Source organism: Sinohyriopsis cumingii, chromosome 5, assembly GCF_028554795.1.
Source record: "Sinohyriopsis cumingii isolate HCF-2022 chromosome 5, ASM2855479v2, whole genome shotgun sequence".
Lineage (NCBI taxonomy): Eukaryota > Metazoa > Mollusca > Bivalvia > Unionida > Unionidae > Sinohyriopsis > Sinohyriopsis cumingii.
In genome coordinates, this window is record NC_142965.1 from 120538027 (window position 1) to 120561702 (window position 23676).

The 23676-nt window shown below is 36.0% G+C and overlaps 1 protein-coding gene across 4 annotated transcripts in view; it reads right to left on the reverse strand.

Annotated features, from left to right (window-relative positions):
* The window catches only part of LOC149800076 (Na(+)/H(+) exchanger protein 7-like), a 248772-nt gene that overhangs the window by 137928 nt on the left and 87168 nt on the right, over positions 1 to 23676 (reverse strand). For all 4 annotated transcript variants that reach the window (XM_089959633.1, XM_089959634.1, XM_089959635.1 and 1 more), the window contains one exon: positions 1285 to 2545. In XM_089959633.1, coding sequence (XP_089815759.1) covers positions 1285 to 1720 — 436 coding nt within the window. In that variant the 5' untranslated portion in view covers positions 1721 to 2545. The remainder of the gene's footprint in view (positions 1 to 1284; positions 2546 to 23676) is intronic.

A 23676-nucleotide genomic window follows, 5' to 3' on the forward strand; every position in this document is an offset into this window, starting at 1 on the left:
GGGCAATCTGATTGAATTCAGATCTCCGCTGTCCTGCGTGACGATCTGACGACGACCGATTGAGGGACATGTTCTGGCAACCTATTGAAATAACCAATGGAAATGCAGCTTTCAAAAATCAGAAAGTGAAACAAATCATTCGGTATACATTCAAGCTCTTCTTTCACAGAACTCTGTCTCCAAACGTGAAGATATTAGACTTCATCTGATTGGTTGATAAAACTGGCAATTATGGTAATAACATAGGTTACCAGAACATGACCAATAAGCGGTCGCTGTCAGATCTTCCTGTATAACTGCGGGGATCTGATTTTACACAGATTGTCAAAAGGGGTACCCAATTTAAGCACTTCACTAAGCGATTACTTTAACTGCTTTCGTCATCACATGGCTGAACATCGATTACTGGAACACGTTTATACTTTCTACTGCTGATTAGCATCACAGGGCTTTATGAGCGGGTTTTCTCCAACGATTACTCGTAAATTATGTAACCAAATAAATGTTTATATATGATTCTTTTCTTAAAATAATTTCTTGGTATTCGCCATCAATATGCAGGGTGTCGTCCTCGGAAGATCTCCCATAGGTATCGAATAGACATTTATTTGCTGCCTCTAGAATAGAGTCATTAACTCTTTGAAAGTGTTTCTCTATTATATTTATTAAATTTTGTATTTGTAAAATGATTTCAGCATCATCATCCTCACATCTGAAACCATGACCCAGGATTTGTAGACTCTAATATCTGTATCATTTAAGATGCATAGTATCACAATTCGGAAAATAACTTATAAGTTATGTACTTTTAAATTTTTAAGAGCGATGTGTGTAAATGGAATGCATGATGATTAAACTAATCGGCTTTGCGAAAAACGATTCCAGATCGTATATTCTAGGTCTTTTCACACTATCTAATCAAATATAAAAAGGAAACAAAGCACACTATCATTTATATATTCCTTCATGTGCAAAATGTATTTATCTATTTATTTCTCGATTTCTTTTTTATTTATTTGTCGACGACATTTCAGTTCGCTTCAAACTGCCTGAATGGAGCCAATATGACATTCTTCTTCGGGAATTAAATTTTGACATGTACCATAATCATCTGATTAGGAAAAAATTGAAAACTGAGGCAGTAGCTTACAATTAAATGAGTTTCTATATAGTAAAGACAAGTCTGAAGATCTTAATGCCACTTAAAGAAAAGCAGGGGAAAAAAAGAGCAATTATATAAGAGCTTTACATAGACAAGGACATACAAACGACAATTTTACTCACATAACTTGGCAATCCCAGCAAACAAAAGAAAAACAGCTATAACGAATGGCTCTTGTACGTGTTCAAAGTTCCACTCTGCAACATGGATACTGTAATATTTTTGTTTATGGTCCGAGTTACCATGGCCACTATCGTTGTTATGGTCACTGTTGTCGTGGTGAACATCTTCATCACTACGTGCGTTACCCACGGAGTATTGCGTCACATTACTGAAGGATGTGGATGTATCTTTTGTGGACCCTTTGGACATCTCATCATTTATTGACCTAGCCTTTATGGGTAGTCCATGAAAGCCATGCAGGATGCTTTTTAAGTAAGACCAGTGGTCTTTCTCTTTATCGCCATTGTTATCGTGTGATTCACCTACACAGTTACTACGGAGAGTCAAGGCAATGGTGCCAATGAGAAGAAACCAATAGAACTGTACCAATCCCATTTTTATTCAGGTATGAAGTACTGTCATATATATATTTCCATGCAAACTATACCATGTTTAGTTTTCTATACGTACTGTACTTTGGACTTATCGATCGTGAGAAGGAGAACAACAAAATAAAGCCAGAGGTACTAACTTACAATCTACTTTTCAACGTTTCATTTCTAACAGGAAAAAGATCATATTTTTGGTTGCAACAGAAATCACAGATCAAAGCAAGAATGTAATTTCCCTATTATGGAATATATAATTTAGTCAATAGCTGAAGATAAAACCAAACGAATTAAGTTGAGGAATCACTGATAATGAAGAATCGCAAATGCAATCCCTCTCCTTATCTTTAGCTAAGACTTCTGCAATTATTTGTAATCCGAATGAAAGATATATCCGGTTCTAGAAGACGTTGGCAAATAAACTTTAATCTACGTTCTCCTTATTAAATTCATAATGTATGTTTCTTGCCAAGGAAAGCAATCACATTGAGTTATATATAAAAAAGCTGATGGGTTTGTGACAAATTGCCAAATATCGGTTTTCATTTTAAAACAATAGACAGATGCTTTTTCGTCCTGATTTTAGCACTGAACATTTTCTGGTAAAACTTCAGACACACCACATGGAGGAAATCAGAATCGGCGCCGTAGAAATCTTCATCTTTGTCATGTCACATAGACGAATAGAAAAGCAACTTGTAATCAAGCTGGACGAATTATACCAGCATATGTCATATACTGAATTGATTGGTCTATTTGACAGTCTGGGATGTGGATCAATCCGGAGATGGCCATTTATCCATGCAGGTTTATCAAATTACCGTTGTTGGTCCTGAAATTATAAATGGAGTAATATTATCCATGCTGGCTATGTCACGGTATATATAGGAACGCACAAGTAGCAGTTTTATATACCGCAGGTCGACTCGTGTGTTCTGTGCATTTAGACTTCATAGTCACGTTTTACATTTAGAAATTACATGTGATTTAACATTTTTTGCACTGCCATAGTAGTTTCCCTGGTGCTATGTTTCTCATAAATTATCGTCAGTCAACAACATAAGAGAGCAATTCAAAGACGTATATAAAATCTTGTAAAGCGTCTTAAGAGAGTAAAACAAAGCATTCGCTAGCGTGTAAAATAAATGTGGCAAATACGAACATTAAAATCCAGTCTATGAAGAAAGTATTCTAGAATTTTGCTGATTACTTAGCTAATGTACCATATGTTCGTTATTATCTACTTCGCAAATATGGAACACGGATGCTAGCTTGTAGATTTTGGGCATGCGCGTGAAATGCCGTTCCTAATTCTCGCAGGAGCAGCTGCGTTCTTCTCTTATTTCCTGTACACTTTAAAAGCTACGTTGCACCTTTTGATCAAATAAAACTTCATGGAGAGTATGACAGTATAGTTCATTTGTACCACATCTTTCCTAAAAATGAAAAGTAACCGATCATGTAATGAGCAGTATCTAATACCTATCGGCATCATTATGGGTTCTATGTTGTACCTAAATCGTTCAACAATCCTTTCTACTATAATCACAGCCATAAAATAATAAATGCATCTTGTCTAACTGCGACAATTGATAGAATTTATTTGAATCATGCGCTTTTTCACGACAAGTTAAGAAATTAGACACATGTCTCGAAATAATTTCCGCACACAAGAAAATCTACGGTGAAATGTCAAAGTTAACTGTCACATACACAGAGATGAACATTGCAGCTAAGCCTGTGGGAATTAATTACTACGGGAAATGAAGGTCAAAAGTTGAATCTTTTCGACATGCCATGTCACCATTACCGGCAGCAGCATTATTGTCTTATATGCACAGAGAAATCAAACTCGAACCTTTTCCACGGCCGCAACTTCCGCCTCATTTTTGTTATTGCTGCCAGTGGTCAGAAACATTGAGATGCGTTGGCATCGTTGCCGATGAGTTATGATCGACCGGTGTGTATTAACTTTAGAGACATAAATCAGATTTCGATTTTATGAAAATACGCATCTCAATACGTATATATTTTTCAAAAACACCCAAATATGTCTATTGAAATTCAGGTGTTTGTTCTGTGGTCAGAATAGTATCACGGACTTCCACTAGCTAGCATATATTTTCCAGGTAGTAAAGCATTAATTTCTTACCAGATGAATAGGCAAAAAACGTATACCTTGTTAACAAATCACACTTATATAAGTTTTTAAAGGAAACCTTTGGTAAAAGAATAAAATTATGAGACAGAGTGTATGTCAATAATGGGTAATTGCTAATGTTTAATGAGTGTAAGGTCAGGAGTGGAATATTCCTCGTAGTGCAACCTTTTCTTGCACACATGATAATCGAACATATCCGTATTGGTCAGGAACAAATTGCCGACTACTTGGAAGATTTTACACTGGTCATAATGGTACTGTCATTTTTGTAACAATCCATCAAATAAGTATTTTTTTTTTTTATAAATAAAATAAACCCATTTGTACAGCATTTAGAGCTAAAATAAGTTTAAATAGCCTACAGGAGACTAAAAAGTAAAACCCCTTAATCTTAATTATGATGGAAAACCATTCTGAAATAATAGAAATCAATTAAGAGAAATCGTTTTCTTTGTTTAATTTTTCTCTTTTCTTAGAAAGTGACAATAGATAAAGGAACGTGCTTTCTCTTTACTAATGATTGCATGTTATGCACAAGACAAAATCAAAGCGGTATTAAATATATCAAAATTTCGTGTCGTCAGACCCACAAGAAAATTATTTCTTTTCAAACCTAACTCTATAACGCAGAAGGTTGTGAGATACTAATGTTACAAACATCATAATTAGTTTCACGATATCACGCGTTGCCCAGCATCGAAGATTACAATTTCCACGCACGCTATATCTATGGTATATTCTTCCACATCGATTTTTGTTACTATAACAAGCACGTGGACATAAAATAAACGCACAATGCGATAAGTTCACACAAAAGGAAGCAGTCCTCGAGAACCCATTTTACACTCCGGGCTATTCCTCAAAGCTTCCATTATCTCTGCTGTGAAATATGTATTCTATATACCACCCAAGTGAATCTGGACCTATACTATTTGCAAAAGTGCTACGTGAAAACAATCACAAAAAGCTAAATCCCTTCAGTGATAATCTTTGAGGTCATAAACGAAAAGGATAATTCAAGAACTGATTATGCTGTCTCTATCAGACATCAAAAGATTTGTGACGTAGCGACAGCTTGTGCCTATAACATTTGGATAACCAATGTGCAGTAATCCATTTACATTTTCTTTGAAAAAGCCAATCTTGTTCAGATGCCTGATCTCTAACAATAGTTCCGAAAATGTTGTATGTCTTTGATATATTTAATTAAGGTATTTATCTGATTTGGATATTTATATGGTTAGACTTGAAGTTGTCTTACGTTCCTTGGTAATGAATAACAACGAATCACACACACACACACACACACACACAGAGAGAGAGGCTTGCGCGCATGCGCGCGACGAATTACGCTTATGAGAATATGACAGATGCTTAGTCATGAACGTACAATAACTTTTGTCAGGGATAGGAACTATATAAATCACTTTAATTTGCAACTCGCAATATCAGCTGCAAAAGCTATGAAGGCATATATCATGCCATGTTACATGAGACTGTTGCAGTCTTATTTAGACAGCAGCAACCTGCTTCAGAACTCTTATACAAGCATGTATATAGTGGGGACACTTGACATTTACAGGCGACTAAAACTGAGCCATATTTTATCCAATTCGGGTGATCAGAAAGAAATATATCAATCAACAATTAATTGAGCTCTTGTTCAATATAAAGGAATGCTATAAACATCACACAATCTCCAGCCTGAAAACCAATGAGTATTGCTTTTGGAAGCTTTAATTATATTTTCTGTTTAAAGGCAACGACTCTTTGATTATTACTACCGAAAATGGGCACTGAACCTCTATATTGAATGCCACACCATTTCAGCCATTAAACAGCAAGAAAACGCTGAAATACAAACCAACTTGGGCGATGCATAAAGTTCATTTAAATCGACATTACCTTAACAGACACAAATGCGAAATGTGTCCTAGACAGAAAACCAACCGGATAATGCAGAAATAGCCATATATGTATAGCATCTGCTGTTAATTATGGAAGATAAAATAACTGACCCTGTATCTAAGTTTCGTATTGTCCCGTATTTTGGGCAAAAAGCTCAAGCTTAGATACAAATTACTATACGTGAAAAATAGACACTGCAGTAAAACTGAAATGTATGTGCATGTTTTGTCTGTATAGGCCTTCGTCAGCTCTTCAGTGTCGCGTTGATAATTACTGTATTACCCACGAGATCAGGGTGTAAAATATGCCTTTTTCGGGGAAAGCTCTTAGTTACCTTCTCCTGTTCACCTTGTGTCACGTCATTAAGATACTAATTGTATATGACCCTCATGGTGTGTGTGTGTGTGTGTGTTTAAAAAAAAAGCCGTCACCACAAACACGTATGTATGCCTTGTTTTGCAACAAGTAAACATTATCCTTCATGTCGCATAAGGCGACTAATAGATGTAGGAGCCGTGGTCGCCCAGTGGTTAGCGTGCTGGACCACTGGAACAGCCTTGGTCTGCTACTGCGGCGTGACCTTGGGCCTGACACCTTAATCCAATTGCTCCAACACGAAATCAGTCTAATCCATAACTAGTCTTTGTCCCAAAAGATAAGACAACTAGTCCCGGTCCCAAAAGATAAGACAAGGTCCCGTGTACTTATCAATATAATCCTCTTTGTATACATGAACACCGTTCAGCACTGTTCCGTTTTGGCTATATGATGGAATCCCAAATTATATGGTGTTTTAATAGCAATAAAATTTGCAATTTGTTTGCAAACAAAATGTTTGATTCTTAGATAGAAAATAACCATATTAATGTATCGATCAGAATGCTATCACATCAGCAACAATTACAAATGAACACTTTAATTTCAATTTAAGATTCCAGAAAAATACCAAGAGTTTCCTCCCATACCTGACTGTCTCATAACTTAGTTGCAAATCAGTAACCTTCACTGTTCAAGGTGGCAGGGTAGTTTCGTAAATTGTCCCCTGTCAGATTTCTTAACTTGAGGATATTATGTGACCTTATCAGATATTAGTGTTTAATGTGTGTGTGTGTGCGTGTGAATTAGGTTCCTCTGGCTTGTTTTGTTCTTGAATGTGATGTGAGGCATGAACACCTTCCATAATTACTATAAAGTATGTAGACAGTTTATTATTAATTCCTATGCAAACTACAGGACTATTACTACAAGCAATGGGTCTCTTTCTATCAAGCGAATCAAACACCTGAGTTAGTCTGGCTTGAAGTCCATTGTTTTCCCCTATTTCCAATTTCCTCAAGACAATTGTCGTTGTCAACTGGAAGATGCCAGAACGGGCAGAGACTACAAATATTTTTCTCTAATCAACCAATGATAACAAATAACGAAACTATAACTTCACATTTGCATGTTTTCTCGTTGTTTAACATTTGCATGTCTTCACATTGTTTCACAATTTGCACGATTCGCCAGGTAAGCCTTTTCTAGCAGAACATTAGTACTTCCGATTCTATCTCGGAGTTAATTTAAACACAGCCTTGAACCGCTTTTCACAATCACCCTACATGAGCCCTTCCACGACACCGCTTTCACAACACAATAAATGACATCTCAAAATAAAGGGGTGACTCCTTCCAGTTCTTCCATGGTAAAACTCAGTCTCTGTGATAAATATTTCACACTGAAAGGCACGACCAAACAACATCTATAAATTAAGATAGGAACTACGTGGATACATACCAACCGTAAACATTTTATCCTTCTCCAACCATATTTCAAGCTGCTAAACACGTATACCCCTCCAGAGAATTATCTGTTTTCAAGAATTTGGGAGGGTCCCTTTTACGAAACTAATTCACGTTATCATAAAGTTTTGTGAATTATTGTATATTATGACGTATTTTGTTAGAAATTGGTTAATTACTCGTGCTGAAAATTATGTTCCATTATCAAACAATTAATTAAGCAAATGTAACAAAGCTATAAACGGAAACGTAAATTCAAAAGACACATTCCCTAGGTTTATTAAAATATTAACATTAATATACGATTTTATGATGGAGATATATTTGTCTAACCGCGACGACCGATTCAGTTCAAATGCAGTTCTTAGTTTACAGTTAAAGGCCACGCTAAAAAAAATAGTTTACATCAAATTGAAATTTTGTTTATTCTATATTATTGTTTTCTTTTGGGAATGGGCAGAAGACCTCAAAGTGTTTCCACCCCATCCACTGTTCGATCTTGTACATAGTAACTCAGTGTAAAAGCGACTGTTAAAAAATAAAATTTCTCGTAATCTATAATAAATAAGGCATGAAGTACCTGCGGTGAAGACATAAACATATTTGACTTTAAGCCATGATAATAATCTTCCCGATCAAATACTTAGATTTTACAAGGGCCGATAAAAGAGTTCTCATTACGGATCCAGAAAGGACTAGAGGTCTCAGGAAGTATTGCCCAGTGGAAATAATTCGAAAATTATCTATTCCAATCTGCTCCTAATTTACGACAACAAAAAAAATGTGCATTTGTTTAGAGAGAGAAAGCTTTTCAATTTTATATTAAACGCACGCATCCCACCATGAAAGAGAACCGAATTCTACGAAGGTTCAGGCTAGATTAAGTTGATTTTACGGAAAGTTCTTTCCTATCGGATTCTGATTCGCTGGTTGGCATAAGTATAGCTTCGTCTAACTAGTCTGCAGCCTCGTGCATGAAATTACATGTGTGTTTTGATCTGGACGCCATTTTTAATGCGAAATGCCACGTAACCTACTTGACCAATTGCAGCTCACGTGAAATATGTAATCTACGGTTAAAATGGCGAAATCCGAATGTGGTTTTATTGCAATGAAATGTTTTCTGTAAACTCAGCTGCATTCGTTTGCTTATATCAGAGCCGGGCACACCCTGGTAAAATGCATTTACTCAAAGCAATTTGTAACTACATGTTAAGTTTACAGAATCTATGAAGATCAATGCATCGAACCCTGAAGAAGAATGAACAAATTCTGCTGTGGGTGATGAATAATTTTGAAAGCTATAAACTTGAAGTCATGCACGTTTATGGGAAGGTGGAACCTTTTGTGAACATAGCAAATAGGGTCTAGAGATTATCGATAATCTACCATACATAAACTATAACCACTATCTAATGATGTGATATCCATGTTGTGGTTTGACTATGTAAGTATATCATTCAATTTCGATATAAGATGGTCGATGATCTAACGAACAGTTTTATTTTCTTCTGGAAACTTTCTGAATTTGTTAAAACAGGAAATTGCTTAAAGCAAAGAAAATATAAAACATAAGATGCCTATATAATGTAATTGTTGGCCTTCTACAAAATATACAGATAAATTAATAGATTAAAAAGGATCATTGATACAAGTAATCTATTAGAACTGAATGAAAATTATTAATTTTAAGAAATAGATTAACAGTGACCAAGAAACTGCAAAAAGAAAAGGAAGAAGTACAGGGTCAACAAATCTTAAATTTAAATTAAAATCCATCTGATTAGTGAAAATTTGGTGAAAAATATAAAAATTACACCACTCTTATCTGGTGATTCTAATATCGCGAACAGAGATTATGCAGTGAATCAGCGAAGTTCACGCAGTAAAACTACAATTAATGTTGTTAAAACCTCAAACAAGTGAACGTTTTCGCTATGCTAATAAAGCTATCAAACATTTTGTCGAAAAAAAGAAAAATATATTACGTTTCGTGACACTACGTGATATGGAGAGTCATGTTGTTACAAAGGCACCAAATATTTTCGACCAATCAGAAACCGCGTTTCATACAACGGTGTTTAAAATGTAATATTATTTTATTTAAATATTTATAAAATGGACATTGTCAATTTCCCTAGATTTTTCTTTCTATACAAAAAAAAAATCGGTGTCATATACTGGATTTTTGAAGAAAAAAATAAAATTAAAAGTTTAAACGAATAGGTATTGTTAGAAGTAGGTGGTGCATTATCCGTTTTTTCAAAGAGTTCGTTTGGAAATCAGTCGCCAATCATTTCCTCATGTCCTTGTGTTACCCATGAGTACTGAACTTCATTTAAATTTGTCAGAATCTCGCGGACAGAATATAATTACACCATTACTACATGTACAGCCTTTATAGGAATTTTAAGGGGAGATAAAGCAGACTAATTATCGATAGAGCTCATTACGAAGTCATTTTACAATTTCTCCTGGCAATCTATGTAGTAGCTGGTTTTACATTTAGAATGATATTTGTATATGTTATGTAACATACTTATGAATGCAGCCTAATAAATGAGACAAAAATCAGAATTAAGTCTGTTAACTATGGAGCAGTTACGACGAATGTCGAAAACAAATCAAACACACGTGATTTCAGCAGATAAAGTCTTCGTCCCGGAGACACTTTTAATCTACTCTGAAAATAGCCAAATAAACGCCAATATCATTATCTGGCCAGCTGAAAACAAATTTCAGCCAATTTTCTCACCAGTCGAGAATATACATTTTAGCTGTTTTCCATAAAGAAAAATTACTATTTCATTAGTATATAAATTAGTGGATTTGGTAAGGGGCCATTTTTCTCATCATATGAATATGTCTTTCTTAGGTCTTTAAAATCATGATTAATAGCAACCAAAATATAGACAAAACTTGATTCCCCACAAATAACATTAAAAGTCGGTACCTCACAAATAGGCAAACCAAAATTTAAGCACCCCTCAGATGTTAAAGATGTCAAACCTGACAAACATTTTAGATCGATTGTCGATACTTTATGTAACCACTAGCTCTTTATCCAGAATTATTTTAATATAATTAAACGCGAGAACGAATATTTCATCGATCTACAGGTTCTTTTTAAATAAAAAACGTAGCTTTACATTTAACTGCTTCGCAATGAATTCCAGCTAAATCGTTTTCATATTTCAATAATGCAAACCAAACCAAATAATGGCATATTATTTGTATGAATCATATACCCCCAAAACAGAATCAAGCACGTTATTTTAGCTGAAGATCTCATTGTGAGGTACGCACAGTTTTATACAAAGCCGTGAAGTCTATAGCGGTGACTCAACTACCACATACTGTAAATCATTTCTTCGCCATAAACAATCGTTTACATGATGCAAAATATCGGAATAATTATACAAATATTTTATAACCGTCGGGGAAAGGTACTAAATACGGTAAATATGTTCAGTTTACGAACTAACCTTTACAGAGCTTGTTCTTGAACTAAACTTAATATCGAACGGTGACACTTGTTGCCAACATTCACTCTGGCTGCTAGGAGACATAGTCTGTGGTTAAAAAAAAAAAAAACAGTTGTGTCTTGTCTATCATTCTAATCCAGAAATACATTAAATTAAGATTCCTGTCTCAATAGACATTAACCTTATCTGTTTCTATCTTTCATGTCCTCTTTCATAATTTAGAGTGGAATCCAAAATCAATCAAAATATACAAGGAATCAATTGTCCATATCGTTCATATTTCACCGTTATTATGAATGGAAGAGCAACTGACTGTAATATATTGTTTGACCAAGAGATAGAAGCCAGTGATAGACAATGTCATTGTACCAAGTCTCAGAACGTTGATAAACTGATGACAATACATTTCGAAATAACATGCGACCCATTGATCATGCCGTTCACCACGGCCTTTCGAAATAACATGCGACCCATTTATCATGCCGTTCACCACGGTCTTTCGAAATAACATGCGACCCATTTATCATGCCGTTCACCACGGCCTTTCGAAATAACATGCGACCCATTTATCATGCCGTTCACCACGGCCTTTCGAAATAACATGCGACCCATTTATCATGCCGTTCACCACGGCCTTTCGAAATAACATGCGACCCATTTATCATGCCGTTCACCACGGCCTTTCGAAATAACATGCGACCCATTTATCATGCCGTTCACCACGGCCTTTCGAAATAACATGCGACCCATTTATCATGCCGTTCACCACGGCCTTTCGAAATAACATGCGACCCATTTATCATGCCGTTCACCACGGCCTTTCGAAATAACGTGCGACCCATTTATCATGCCGTTCACCACGGCCTTTCGAAATAACGTGCGACCCATTTATCATGCCGTTCACCACGGCCTTTCGAAATAACGTGCGACCCATTTATCATGCCGTTCACCACGGCCTTTCGAAATAACGAATGCACGGATACATCTCATTGTGGAATGATTTTATGATTAAACTGTATCTCATCTCGTGTTTGCCTCGTGCAGGAAAATATCTTCAGTCTTTAGCAATAATATATATTTTAAGTGGTTTACCAACGACTTAAAGAACAATCTGTCTCGGATGGAACTAGGGCACAACTATAAGAAAGCGTTGTGTGAACGGTTGAGTAAATAATGGCACAATAATTTCAGGAAAACTAACATAATATATAATAGTCATCGCATGATATACAAGATGCTGTGGCATGTGTTCCGCGTGACTAAATATAAAAGTGAACTTACAAGGTTTTCGCTGTTGCCGTGTCACATTTCGAGGTATAAAAATGACTTGTCACAACACTTTCTGCATTTGATGTCATGGGGTGGCGAATGGAGGAAACCGATAGACTATTATAGGAAATGTGTGTGTGTGTGTGTGTGTGTGTGTGTGTTATTTTTAACGTAGCTTTAACAATTGTTCAGTCATTACGCTACGATGTTGCAGTATGGCAGTTTATAGTGATGTCTAGCACTTGGACATCATGCCGCAGACATGTAACATGATGTCCCGCCCAGTCATATTATCCTGACACCAGGCCAACCAGTCCTAACACTAACTAACCTCTTAATGCTGAGCGCTTAGTGAGGCAGCTGTTAGTACCAATTTATGTATTTGGTATCACTTGGCCGAGGTTCGATCCCATGACCCTCCGCATTTGAAGCTGATGTTCTAATCACTATTCCACTTAAGCGGTCCATGAAATGTGTGCTATTAATATAGAACTATTTTACCTATAAAAAGACACCTATAAAAAGACAATTTTCAAAACTTGGCCAAACTGTAAAATTCAAATAATAGCTTGAAAAACTCATATGCTGTAAACGCGAGTGGTTGTGAAGCCGACAGGGAACAAACTCCTTACATTACTGGATTTAGAGGTCAAGTACAAATCGTATAATGTAAATTTAAATAGACTATTTTTAGATGTATAACCGGATTTTCATAAGCTCCTATAAATGCATACATCGAGAAAGCAGGACAAAAATTCAAATATTCGAACAACTACCCGCTTCCCGTATGCGATAAACGTCTTGAATTCACTAACCTCCCTGTATATTATTGTATGTGATATTACGGACGGTTGAGTGTAATGAAAGTCATCCAAATAACAACAGTATTTGAACTAGATTCCTGAGGTAGAACATGACAAACTGTAATATCATTATGGCTGGCGCAGTGAAAACTCTTGGTTTAGAGCCTGCTCTCTATGCCGTAATATTGGATCTAAATCTAAAACCGTTTTTATAAACTCTAATTTCCAGTTGTTGTGACCAATTCCAAAACGTCATCTGGATGATTGGCACCGTCCCCACTCACAAAACAAATCAATAAACTGTGAGTGCTTCAGACGCTCTGTTAAGTCATTTTGCCTGCATGGAAATGCTTGCATTAATGCGTCTGTTAAATTCAGATCAGGTAGGCGTCGGAAAGTAAAATACACGACGTTCTCGTAACGTGTAAGAGAATTCTTTTGAAATGTGTATAATACTCATTTACATACTGTGTGTGCGAAATTATCAAAATTGACAGACGAAACAGCTTTTAATATAGTTCTACCTGTATCATCGACAACTACTTTTATCATTATAAGCAGCATCTATTAACTCGTTTTTATTATTGTTGCTGTTATTTAGGGGTACGCAATACCAGTGAAACGAATTATTGGGAACAAGATATGAAACTAGTCTGTTGTAGGGGCCGAGTGGTTTATAGCGCTCACCGTTCCAAATCACTGCCATCTTACCTTTTGCGTCGACTCGAGTCTTGGGCTCGGCTAATGTGGGTACGTGAGAAAGCTTGGCAGCAGCTTCTCGAATAATTTTGCTGTGACTGTGCATGACGTCCCATAATATATCCAGGATGGGTAAATTCGTGTAATGGAATATGTTTTTTCTCTTTTTCTTTTTGTGGTTTTTCAGTTTAATTCAAATAATTTATTACACTGTCTTACCAAAACAATATCTCTTTTCACGAGGTCATGGTTCCAAGTTTACACAAATTATTCAGTCATTAAAAATGTACTTTATCTGATGAAATATGGAACGGCTGTAGGGTGAAAAAGTCAGACAATTAAAAATATTTCAGCATATATGAATGCAGTATTTAACCTGATTTACTATTACATTTGTAACAACTGAAGTTTTAAGAATGAACTGGCTATCATGATGACAAAACTTTCCCAGATTTTCCTATCTGATTACAATACCACAAATAAAATGCAGTTGGTTTAAACACAGAAAACATGTCAAAAATCAACCAATTGAAGAAAAACAACCACTTAGAACAACAAAATACACAACGTACTAGAATTGCCGTTCTCGTGACATATCATATATACTCAAATCCACTGCAAACAAGATGGACACTGGACAGCAGTCACATAATGCGCCGTCAGATCAGGTCCATCTTCTTTATTCTACTAATTACTCCAAAAGAAACTGCATAGACCCATATATACCGGTGCATTATGTGACGTCATATTTAGAGCTGTTTAGCATGCAGTTGGACTCTTCTTATAAGCGAGTAAATAAGGAAAGTTGAAATTTCAAACCAGAGTTGAATATCATTTGGACTTTAAAATTTTCAAAAGAGTAACACATTCTTACAGTAAAACACTTGGATAAATACACAAGATATCAGCTCTAATTTGCCTTCAAAGGAGCACATCTATCTCACAAACTATTAGTTGTCACAACCATTATATCATGAACCTGAAATGTCATCGAACGAAGCTCACATAAAAAATCTCCTCACATTCCAATACTTCCTAAGATGAATTCACCCCAGCTATGAAATCTTTCTAAGTAATTTGGCAAGTACTGTATCAGCGAAATATATCTAGATTAACCTTAAATTGTTCCCAGGACATTGCAATCTCTCCTACCGAATTATCCGCTGATATTGCATTTGGACTATGTAATTTAGTTTTCTTTTCCAAGGCACAGACAATTTCATCAATCATTAAAAATGGATACAGCGTTACTTATTAAATATATCCAGACATTGCCACATCCAACTCAAGAACGATTCTGTAATATGATATGGTTCTGGTTATTACATGGCCTTCATCCTTCATTTCAGTCGAAACATGAACATAAAAGAGACATTATTAACGAGAGTTTTGTAAATGTAATTCAACGTGATACTGCCAAAGAAGGAAAAATAATACAACAGTACCTTTTGGGGGAAGTTTTTTTAAGTCCCAAATATTATAAATTGCATATGAACATCTTTACTGGATTATCAAAAATAATAACATTTTACAGAGACATCTCTCCATCCGAAAGTAAGAGAGATCTCAAATTTAACAAATACGGTACTGTAGTTTCATAATTATTCCTGCTCGTGGTTAATATATCATACGCCATATATTTTAGTCAGTTTTTGTTAGAAAAAGCCCCACGTAATGTCCCACAATATCTAATATTTCATCGATACTTATACTCAAATTCAACTGATTGTCGTCCAGATAGCCGTATGTAATTATAACTAGGCGATGCAAAGTACGGTTCATTGTCATGCCGGAAAGAAGTTATTCATGTCTCGTGTTAGTAAGTACTATACTGGATGTAAATACTAACTGAAAACCATCTCAGTGGAAGACGTCACATTTTATATGCTAAAGCTGAAGATAAAGGTCTCATTTAAGACACATCTGAGTGAAAATACGCCACAGTTAGCTTTTCGTCGATATAAGCATTAGACGATGAAATGTGTTCGCAGTGACGTTGATTATTTCATATGTATATATGTACATATATGTATATATGTATATATCTATGTATGCATATATATATATATATATATATATATATATATATATATATATATATATATATATATATATATATATATATATATATATATGTATGTATGTATATATATGTGTGTATATATATATATATATATATATATATATATATATATATATATATATATATATATATATATATATATATATATATATATATATGTGTGTGTGTGTGTGCGTGTGTGTGTGTGTGTATATATGTATATGTATATGCATATTAATATATATGACTGGCCTCACTCGTGACGAAGACCGTCTTGTGTTCAAATGACTGTCCTAAATCGTAATGAGGACCGTAATGTGTTCAAATTACTTTCCTGAATAGTGACGGGGACTGTAATGTTTTCAAATGTCTGTCCTGATTCGTGACGAAGACCGTCTTGTGTTCAAATGACTGGCCTGGATCGTGACTAAGACCGTCTTGTTTTCAAATGACTGTCCTGAATCGTGACGGGGACTGTAATGTGTTCAAATGTCTGTCCTGATTCGTGACGAAGACCGTCTTGTGTTCAAATGACTGTCTTGAATCGTGACGAAGACCGTCATGTGTTCAAATGACTGGCCTGAATCGTGACGAGGACTGTCTTGTGTTCAAATGACTGATCTGAATCGTGACGAGGACTGTCTTGTGTTCAAATGACTGTCCCGAATCGTGACGGGGACCGTAATGTGTTCAAATGACTGTCCCGAATCGTGACGAGGACTGTCTTGTGTTCAAATGATTGTCCTGATTTGTGACGAAGACCGTCTTGTGTTCAAATGACTGGCCGGAATCGTGACTAAGACCATCTTATGTTCAAATGACTGGCCGGAATCGTGACGAAGACAGTCATGTGTTCAAATGACTGGCCTGAATCGTGACTAAGGCCGTCTTATGTTAAAAAATGACTGGCCCTAATCGTGACTAAGACCGTCTTGTGTTCAAATGATTGTCCTGATTCGTGACGAAGACCGTCTTGTGTTCAAATGACTATCCTGAATCGTGTCGAGACCGTCATGTGTTCAAATGACTGGTCTCAATCGTGACGAGGACCATCTTGTGTTCTGATGACTGTAGTGAATCGTGACGAAGACAATCTTGTGTTCAAATGACTGGCCGGAATCGTGTCGAAGACCGTCATGTGTTCAAATGACTGGTCTCAATCATGACGAGGACCGTTTTGTGTTCAGATGACTGTCCTGAATCGTGACTAAGACCGTCTTGTGTTCAAATGACTAGCTTCAATCGTGACGAGGTACATCTTGTGTTCAAATGACTGTCCTAATTCGTGACGCTTACTGTCTTGTGTTCAGACGACTGTCCTGAATCGTAACGAGGACTGTCTTGTGTTCAGATGACTGTCCTGAATCGTGACGAGAACTGATTTTTGTGTTCAGATGACTGTCCTGAATCGTGACGAGGACTGTCTTGTGTTCAGATGACTGTCCTGAATCGTGACGAGGACTGGCTTGTGTTCAGATGACTGTCCTGAATCGTGACGAGGACTGTCTTGTGTTCAGATGACTGGCCTGAATCGTGACTAAGACCTTCTTGTGTTCAAATGACTGTGCTGAATCGTGACGAGGACTGTCTTGTGTTCAGATGACTGTCCTGAATCGCGACGAGGACTGTCTTGTGTTTAGATGACTGTCCTGAATCGTGACTAAGACCTTAATGTGTTCAGCTGACTGGCCTGAATCGTGACGAAGACCGTCTTGTGTTCAGATGACTGGCCTGAATCGTGACTAGGACTGTCTTATGTTCAGATGACTGGCCTGAATCGTGACGAGGACTGTCTTGTGTTCAGATGACTGGCCTGAATCCTAGTGCAACATCACGTTACTTTATTTGCTAGTAGCGCCCAAATCTTAAACTCGACTGAGCCATTTGAAAACAGTTCAAGACCGGTGCATCTGTGTTCTCACATTCTTTTAAATATATTGCAACTCTTTTAAAATGAGAATTATGAGAATATAAATTGAACTTTCCGAATTATGGTTTCAAGTTAAAAAGACAAACGAGCATTTAACCTGTTAGAGGTCATATTTTGCTAAGTTGTTTTTTGCTTTTTTGTGGTTGTGGTGGTGGTGGTGGGTTTAGGATAGAAATTGCTGGAAAGCATCATCATAAAACTATTTATTCCTAAATAAAACGAACTCGACTATGAAAAACGTGAACACCAATTTTCCATCTCATTCGTCGACAGATCCAGGTCTACCTTATTCATTCTTCTTGTTATTTTAATAATGAGATTATGTCTTTTTCAACCATCACAAATTACGTTAGTATTCAAAGATTGTTTCTGACTGGCTGACAGTGTAAATGAGTTGTAGGATCACTAGGCCAAGGCACTAATTAAGAACAGATTTAAATCTAAGCTGCACGCAGATGAATTCACATAAGACAAGTACCTGGATGGTTCAGGGAATCGCTGCACATGTTCAACGTCGCGAATGTTAACTGATATCACATATAAAATGTGTTATGCATACTTCCTGACAGTGGATAACAAAGCAGAGTTTTACACGAGCTTCAATAACTTTAATGCGTACAGTATGCATTCCATTAGCCCCTGGCAATGCCATGCAATGGTTATCCACCTTGAATACTGTCTTGTGTTCGTAATTTGCAATCATATATTTGTTTGTACGAATAAATACAATATCCTTCATGATAAAAGAAAACGTATAAAAATTAAATAAAATGTTCAAGATAAATTACTGATGTAGCTATTGACCTGAAACAGAAATTTGGAGCCTACGCACCCTTGCAAGGCAACGCCATTTGCCAACATTGCGATAATGTTAGCACTCGGAGGGCCTTGACTGTTTGAGGGTGAGTTGAATGCATCCTGTCCGTTTAAAAGGAGAAACAAAAGGTACGAAATTAATAACCTCTTATAAAATGAATTCTCCTTGTGCGTTAGTGATACCGTTCGCATTAATACGTCTCAGGTTAAGCATCAGATAGTATTCGCAATACCGTTTAAAGTTGTAGTTGTTGATGTAGTTAACGCCAGATGTCAGATGGCAGTGATCCGCAATGCAGAGCGCGATAGACCACTCGGCCACTCGGCCCCCCCCCCCCGCAAAACCATTTGAAGTCTACTTGACATGTATAAGATAAAGTAGTATTGGTGCACGATCATACAATGAAAGAAAAAGAAAAACACGTTATCAAATCATGGTATAAATACATGAAAATAGTATCACTTGTGTTAGATGGTTTTCCACTTTGTCATTCCAAGCAAACATAAAAATGACAGACCTGATGAGGAAATTCAGTAAAACTAAGAGATAAATCGAAAAATATTCATTTAACACAGTCCAATTTGAAATGTATCTAAAAGAATAATACAGTATAATACAATTCCAATCTGAAACGAGATTAAGAGACTAATGCAATATAATATAATTCCAATCTGAAACGTCACTAAGAGAATAACGCAGTATAATACAATTCACATCTGGAACGTCACTCAGAGATTAACGCAGTAAAATACGATTCCACTCTGAAAAGTCACTAAGTGATTCACGCAATACAGTACAATTCCAATCTGAAACGTCACTAAGAGAATAACGCAGTATAATACAATTCACATCTGGAACGTCACTCAGAGATTAACGCAGTAAAATACGATTCCACTCTGAAAAGTCACTAAGTGATTCACGCAATACAGTACAATTCCAATCTGAAACGTCACTCAGAGATTAACGCAGTACAATACAATTCCAATCTAAAACGTCACTCAGAGATTAACGCAGTACAATACAATTCCAATCTAAAACGTCACTCAGAGATTAACGCAGTATAATACAATTCACATCTGGAACGTCACTCAGAGATTAATGCAATACAGTACAATTCCAATCTGAAACGTCACTCAGAGATTAATGCAGTACAGTACAATTCCAATCTGAAACGTCACTCAGAGATTAACGCAGTATAATACAATTCACATCTGGAACGTCACTCAGAGGTTAATGCAGTACAGTACAATTCCAGTCTGAAGCACGAATGAGAGATTAACTCAATACAATTCCAATCTGAAACGTCACTCAGAGATTAACGCAGTAAAATACAATTCACATCTGGAACGTCACTCAGAGATTAATGCAGTACAGTACAATTCCAATCTGAAACGTCACTCAGAGATTAATGCAGTACAGTACAATTCCAATCTGAAACGTCACTCAGAGATTAACACAATACAGTACAATTCCAATCTGAAGCATGACTGAGAGATTAACGCAATACAATACAATTCCAATCTGAAACGTCACTCAGAGATTAACGCAGTATAATACAATTCACATCTGGAACGTCACTCAGAGATTAATGCAGTACAGTACAATTCCAATCTGAAACGTCACCCAGAGATTAACGCAGTACAGTACAATTCCAATCTGAAGCATGACTGAGAGATTAACGCAATACAATACAATTACAATCTGAAACGTCACTCAGAGATTAACGCAGTACAGTACAATTCCAATCTGAAACGTCACTCAGAGATTAACGCAGTATAATACAATTCACATCTGGAACGTCACTCAGAGATTAATGCGGTACAGTACAATTCCAATCTGAAGCACGACTGAAAGATTAACGCAGTACAGTACAATTCCAATCTGAAACGTCACTCAGAAATTAACGCAGTACAGTACAATTCCAATCTGAAACGTCACTCAGAGATTAACGCAGTATAATACAATTCACATCTGGAACGTCACTCAGAGATTAATGCAGTACAGTACAATTCCAATCTGAAACGTCACTCAGAGATTAATGGAGTACAGTGCAATTCCAATCTGAAACGCCACTCAGAGATTAACGCAGTACAGTACAATTCCAATCTGAAGCATGACTGAGAGATTAACGCAATACAATACAATTCCAATCTGAAACGTCACTCAGAGATTAACGCAGTACAGTACAATTCCAATCTGAAACGTCACTCAGAGATTAACGCAGTATAATACAATTCACATCTGGAACGTCACTCAGAGATTAATGCGGTACAGTACAATTCCAATCTGAAGCACGACTGAAAGATTAACGCAGTACAGTACAATTCCAATCTGAAACGTCACTCAGAAATTAACGCAGTACAGTACAATTCCAATCTGAAACGTCACTCAGAGATTAACGCAGTATAATACAATTCACATCTGGAACGTCACTCAGAGATTAATGGAGTACAGTACAATTCCAATCTGAAACGTCACTCAGAGATTAATGGAGTACAGTGCAATTCCAATCTGAAACGCCACTCAGAGATTAACGCAGTACAGTACAATTCCAATCTGAAGCATGACTGAGAGATTAACGCAATACAATACAATTCCAATCTGAAACGTCACTCGGAGATTAATGCAGTACAGTACAATTCCATTATGAAGCATGACTGAGAGATCAAGGCAATACAATGCAATTCCAGTCTGAATCATGACTGAGAGATTAAAGGAATACAATTCCAGTCTCAAACGTCACTCAGAGATTATCGCAATACAATACAATTCCAATCTGAAGCATGACTGAGAGATTAACGGAATACAATTCCAGTCTCAAACGTCACTCAGATATTATCGCAATACAATACAATTTTAATCTGAAACGTCACTCAGAGATTATCGCAATACAATACAATTCCAATCTAAAACGTCACTTAGAGATTATTGCAGTACAATACAATTTCAATCTGATGCTACTTATAAAGTGTCATTGCCGTGTCCCATTCCGAAAAAATTATCGAAAACTTCACTGAAGCGCACATGCGTAGTTTATTATCAGTTTATACAAGTTACCCATAATTAACCATTACACCAATTTGCATGGTTATATTAACAAGTCATTATTCATTAATCCAGTCTGTTTACTGATCTCTTTCATTTTTAAGTCCTTTGTTGTTGCTTTTTTAGCATAGTACCTCATTTTATTTTGCGACAAACGACTGAATTCATTTTGGCAAAATTAATTAAATGTACAATTTATAAACATAGCATGACAAGAAACATCGTGTTTTGTTATAACTCTAGAATAAAAATTGTATTCCTTTAATATGGTCTTTTTATTTATAGATAATTATTTATGTTCATTTTCAGCGAAAACCCCATGAGGAGCTCCCAGTTTTATGATCTCTGTATTTGCCGGAGTAAAATGCTGAAAGGCACGTCACCTTTTTATATAGTTAGTGATTTGCAATTATGATAAGTTATCTCAGAAATATAGAAAAGAGTCCTGGATGAACTATGAAATAAGGTTCGCAGCAAATGATACGTGATTTCAAGAATGATTTAGTTACTAAGGAATGTTCTAATTTGCCCACATCCTGGATGAGCGTTCCAGCATAACCAATTTATTTTTAGGAGAACTTCGAACAAACATCAAGAGAGCAAAAGCAGAAGACCCGATGTTTTAAACATAGTTAGCGGTCTGCATTTTTTTCAATGTTCCAAAAGGTAAGTTTATCACAAGAGTTCTAACTGCCTTGCAAGAACTATATCAACGACTTCTTTGTCAATTATAAGCCATTTAGAAAGCAACAAAAAATGTCTACTTTAAATGGATCATCCCTATAAATGCTAGCTGTTGATTCGGGATTTTATTTTAGATAACTTTCTCGCGTGGATATCAGAAAGGATTTCAACACGATTGGAACTGGTAAATGGACAATGGTGTGGAGTTGGTATTGGGATGTGTGAACGTTTCGCACAAAAAATATCACGAAACATTTTCATGTTATAATGTATTAGCATCTGCATCTGCAGGACGTTGCCGAAACATTAAATGCAGGAGCGGCACTTGACTTACATTTCAAATAGACAGCTGTGCAACAGCAATGTGTAGTGTTTCATAATGTTTCCTACCTGAAATATTCTCAGGATGTTTTTTTATTTTTTAATATTTTTCTAATTTCATGGTGTTTGTTTTTGTAATAATATTATTATGTTTTTTATCTTATAGGTGTTGTCTAATGTTGTAAAGCGCTTAGAGCTTCTAAAGATTAGGCGCTATACAAAGTCCTCATTATTATTATTATTATTATTATTATTATTATTATTTTAACCTTTATTTATTAATAGATCAGAATTATATACATTCATACTGTACCGTGGGGGTGGTTATTTTTATTTAGAGGATGCTCGACCACGGTGTTATTGCCCAGATCGAGTAAATAATAAATGCAAATAAAATATTAAACAAAATGAAATTATAAATACCTTTGAATGATACATCTCTCTTAGAAATATTTATAAGTTTATCTAAAAACTGAAAATTAGTCGTTTTCTTCAAACCGATTAGGGATATTTCATCATGTAACTGAGAGAAAGATCGAATTCAATTGTCCAGCACACATCCATAACCTGTTTGCATGCCTGTCACTCTAAATTTAATGTTGGTGACAGGTGAGAGTCATAGTATTCCTTTTCATCTTTTCTCTCCATCAAGTCTCTTTCTGGTTATTAACCGTAGTTTGGTAGTCTCCTCACTGCATGTGTGCATATATGGAGTTAACAAAAATACATATGCGACCTAATTATTTGCCGGCTTTTACCGCAAAGATCGAACATTAACCCCTCTATTGTTACGTCAGATATCTTCATATTGTAATACTACAGAAACTAAGCCTAATATGGATCAGTTCGCATCCTGAGAGTTGATACACAAACCCTTGTACTGAACATTAATGTTTTCCCCTTATTTATTATCCCTAACCGAACTATAACATATTCCAGACCTCTTAATAAACCATTACGCACTGCTGTGGACCATAAATCACTACCTGGAATAAATG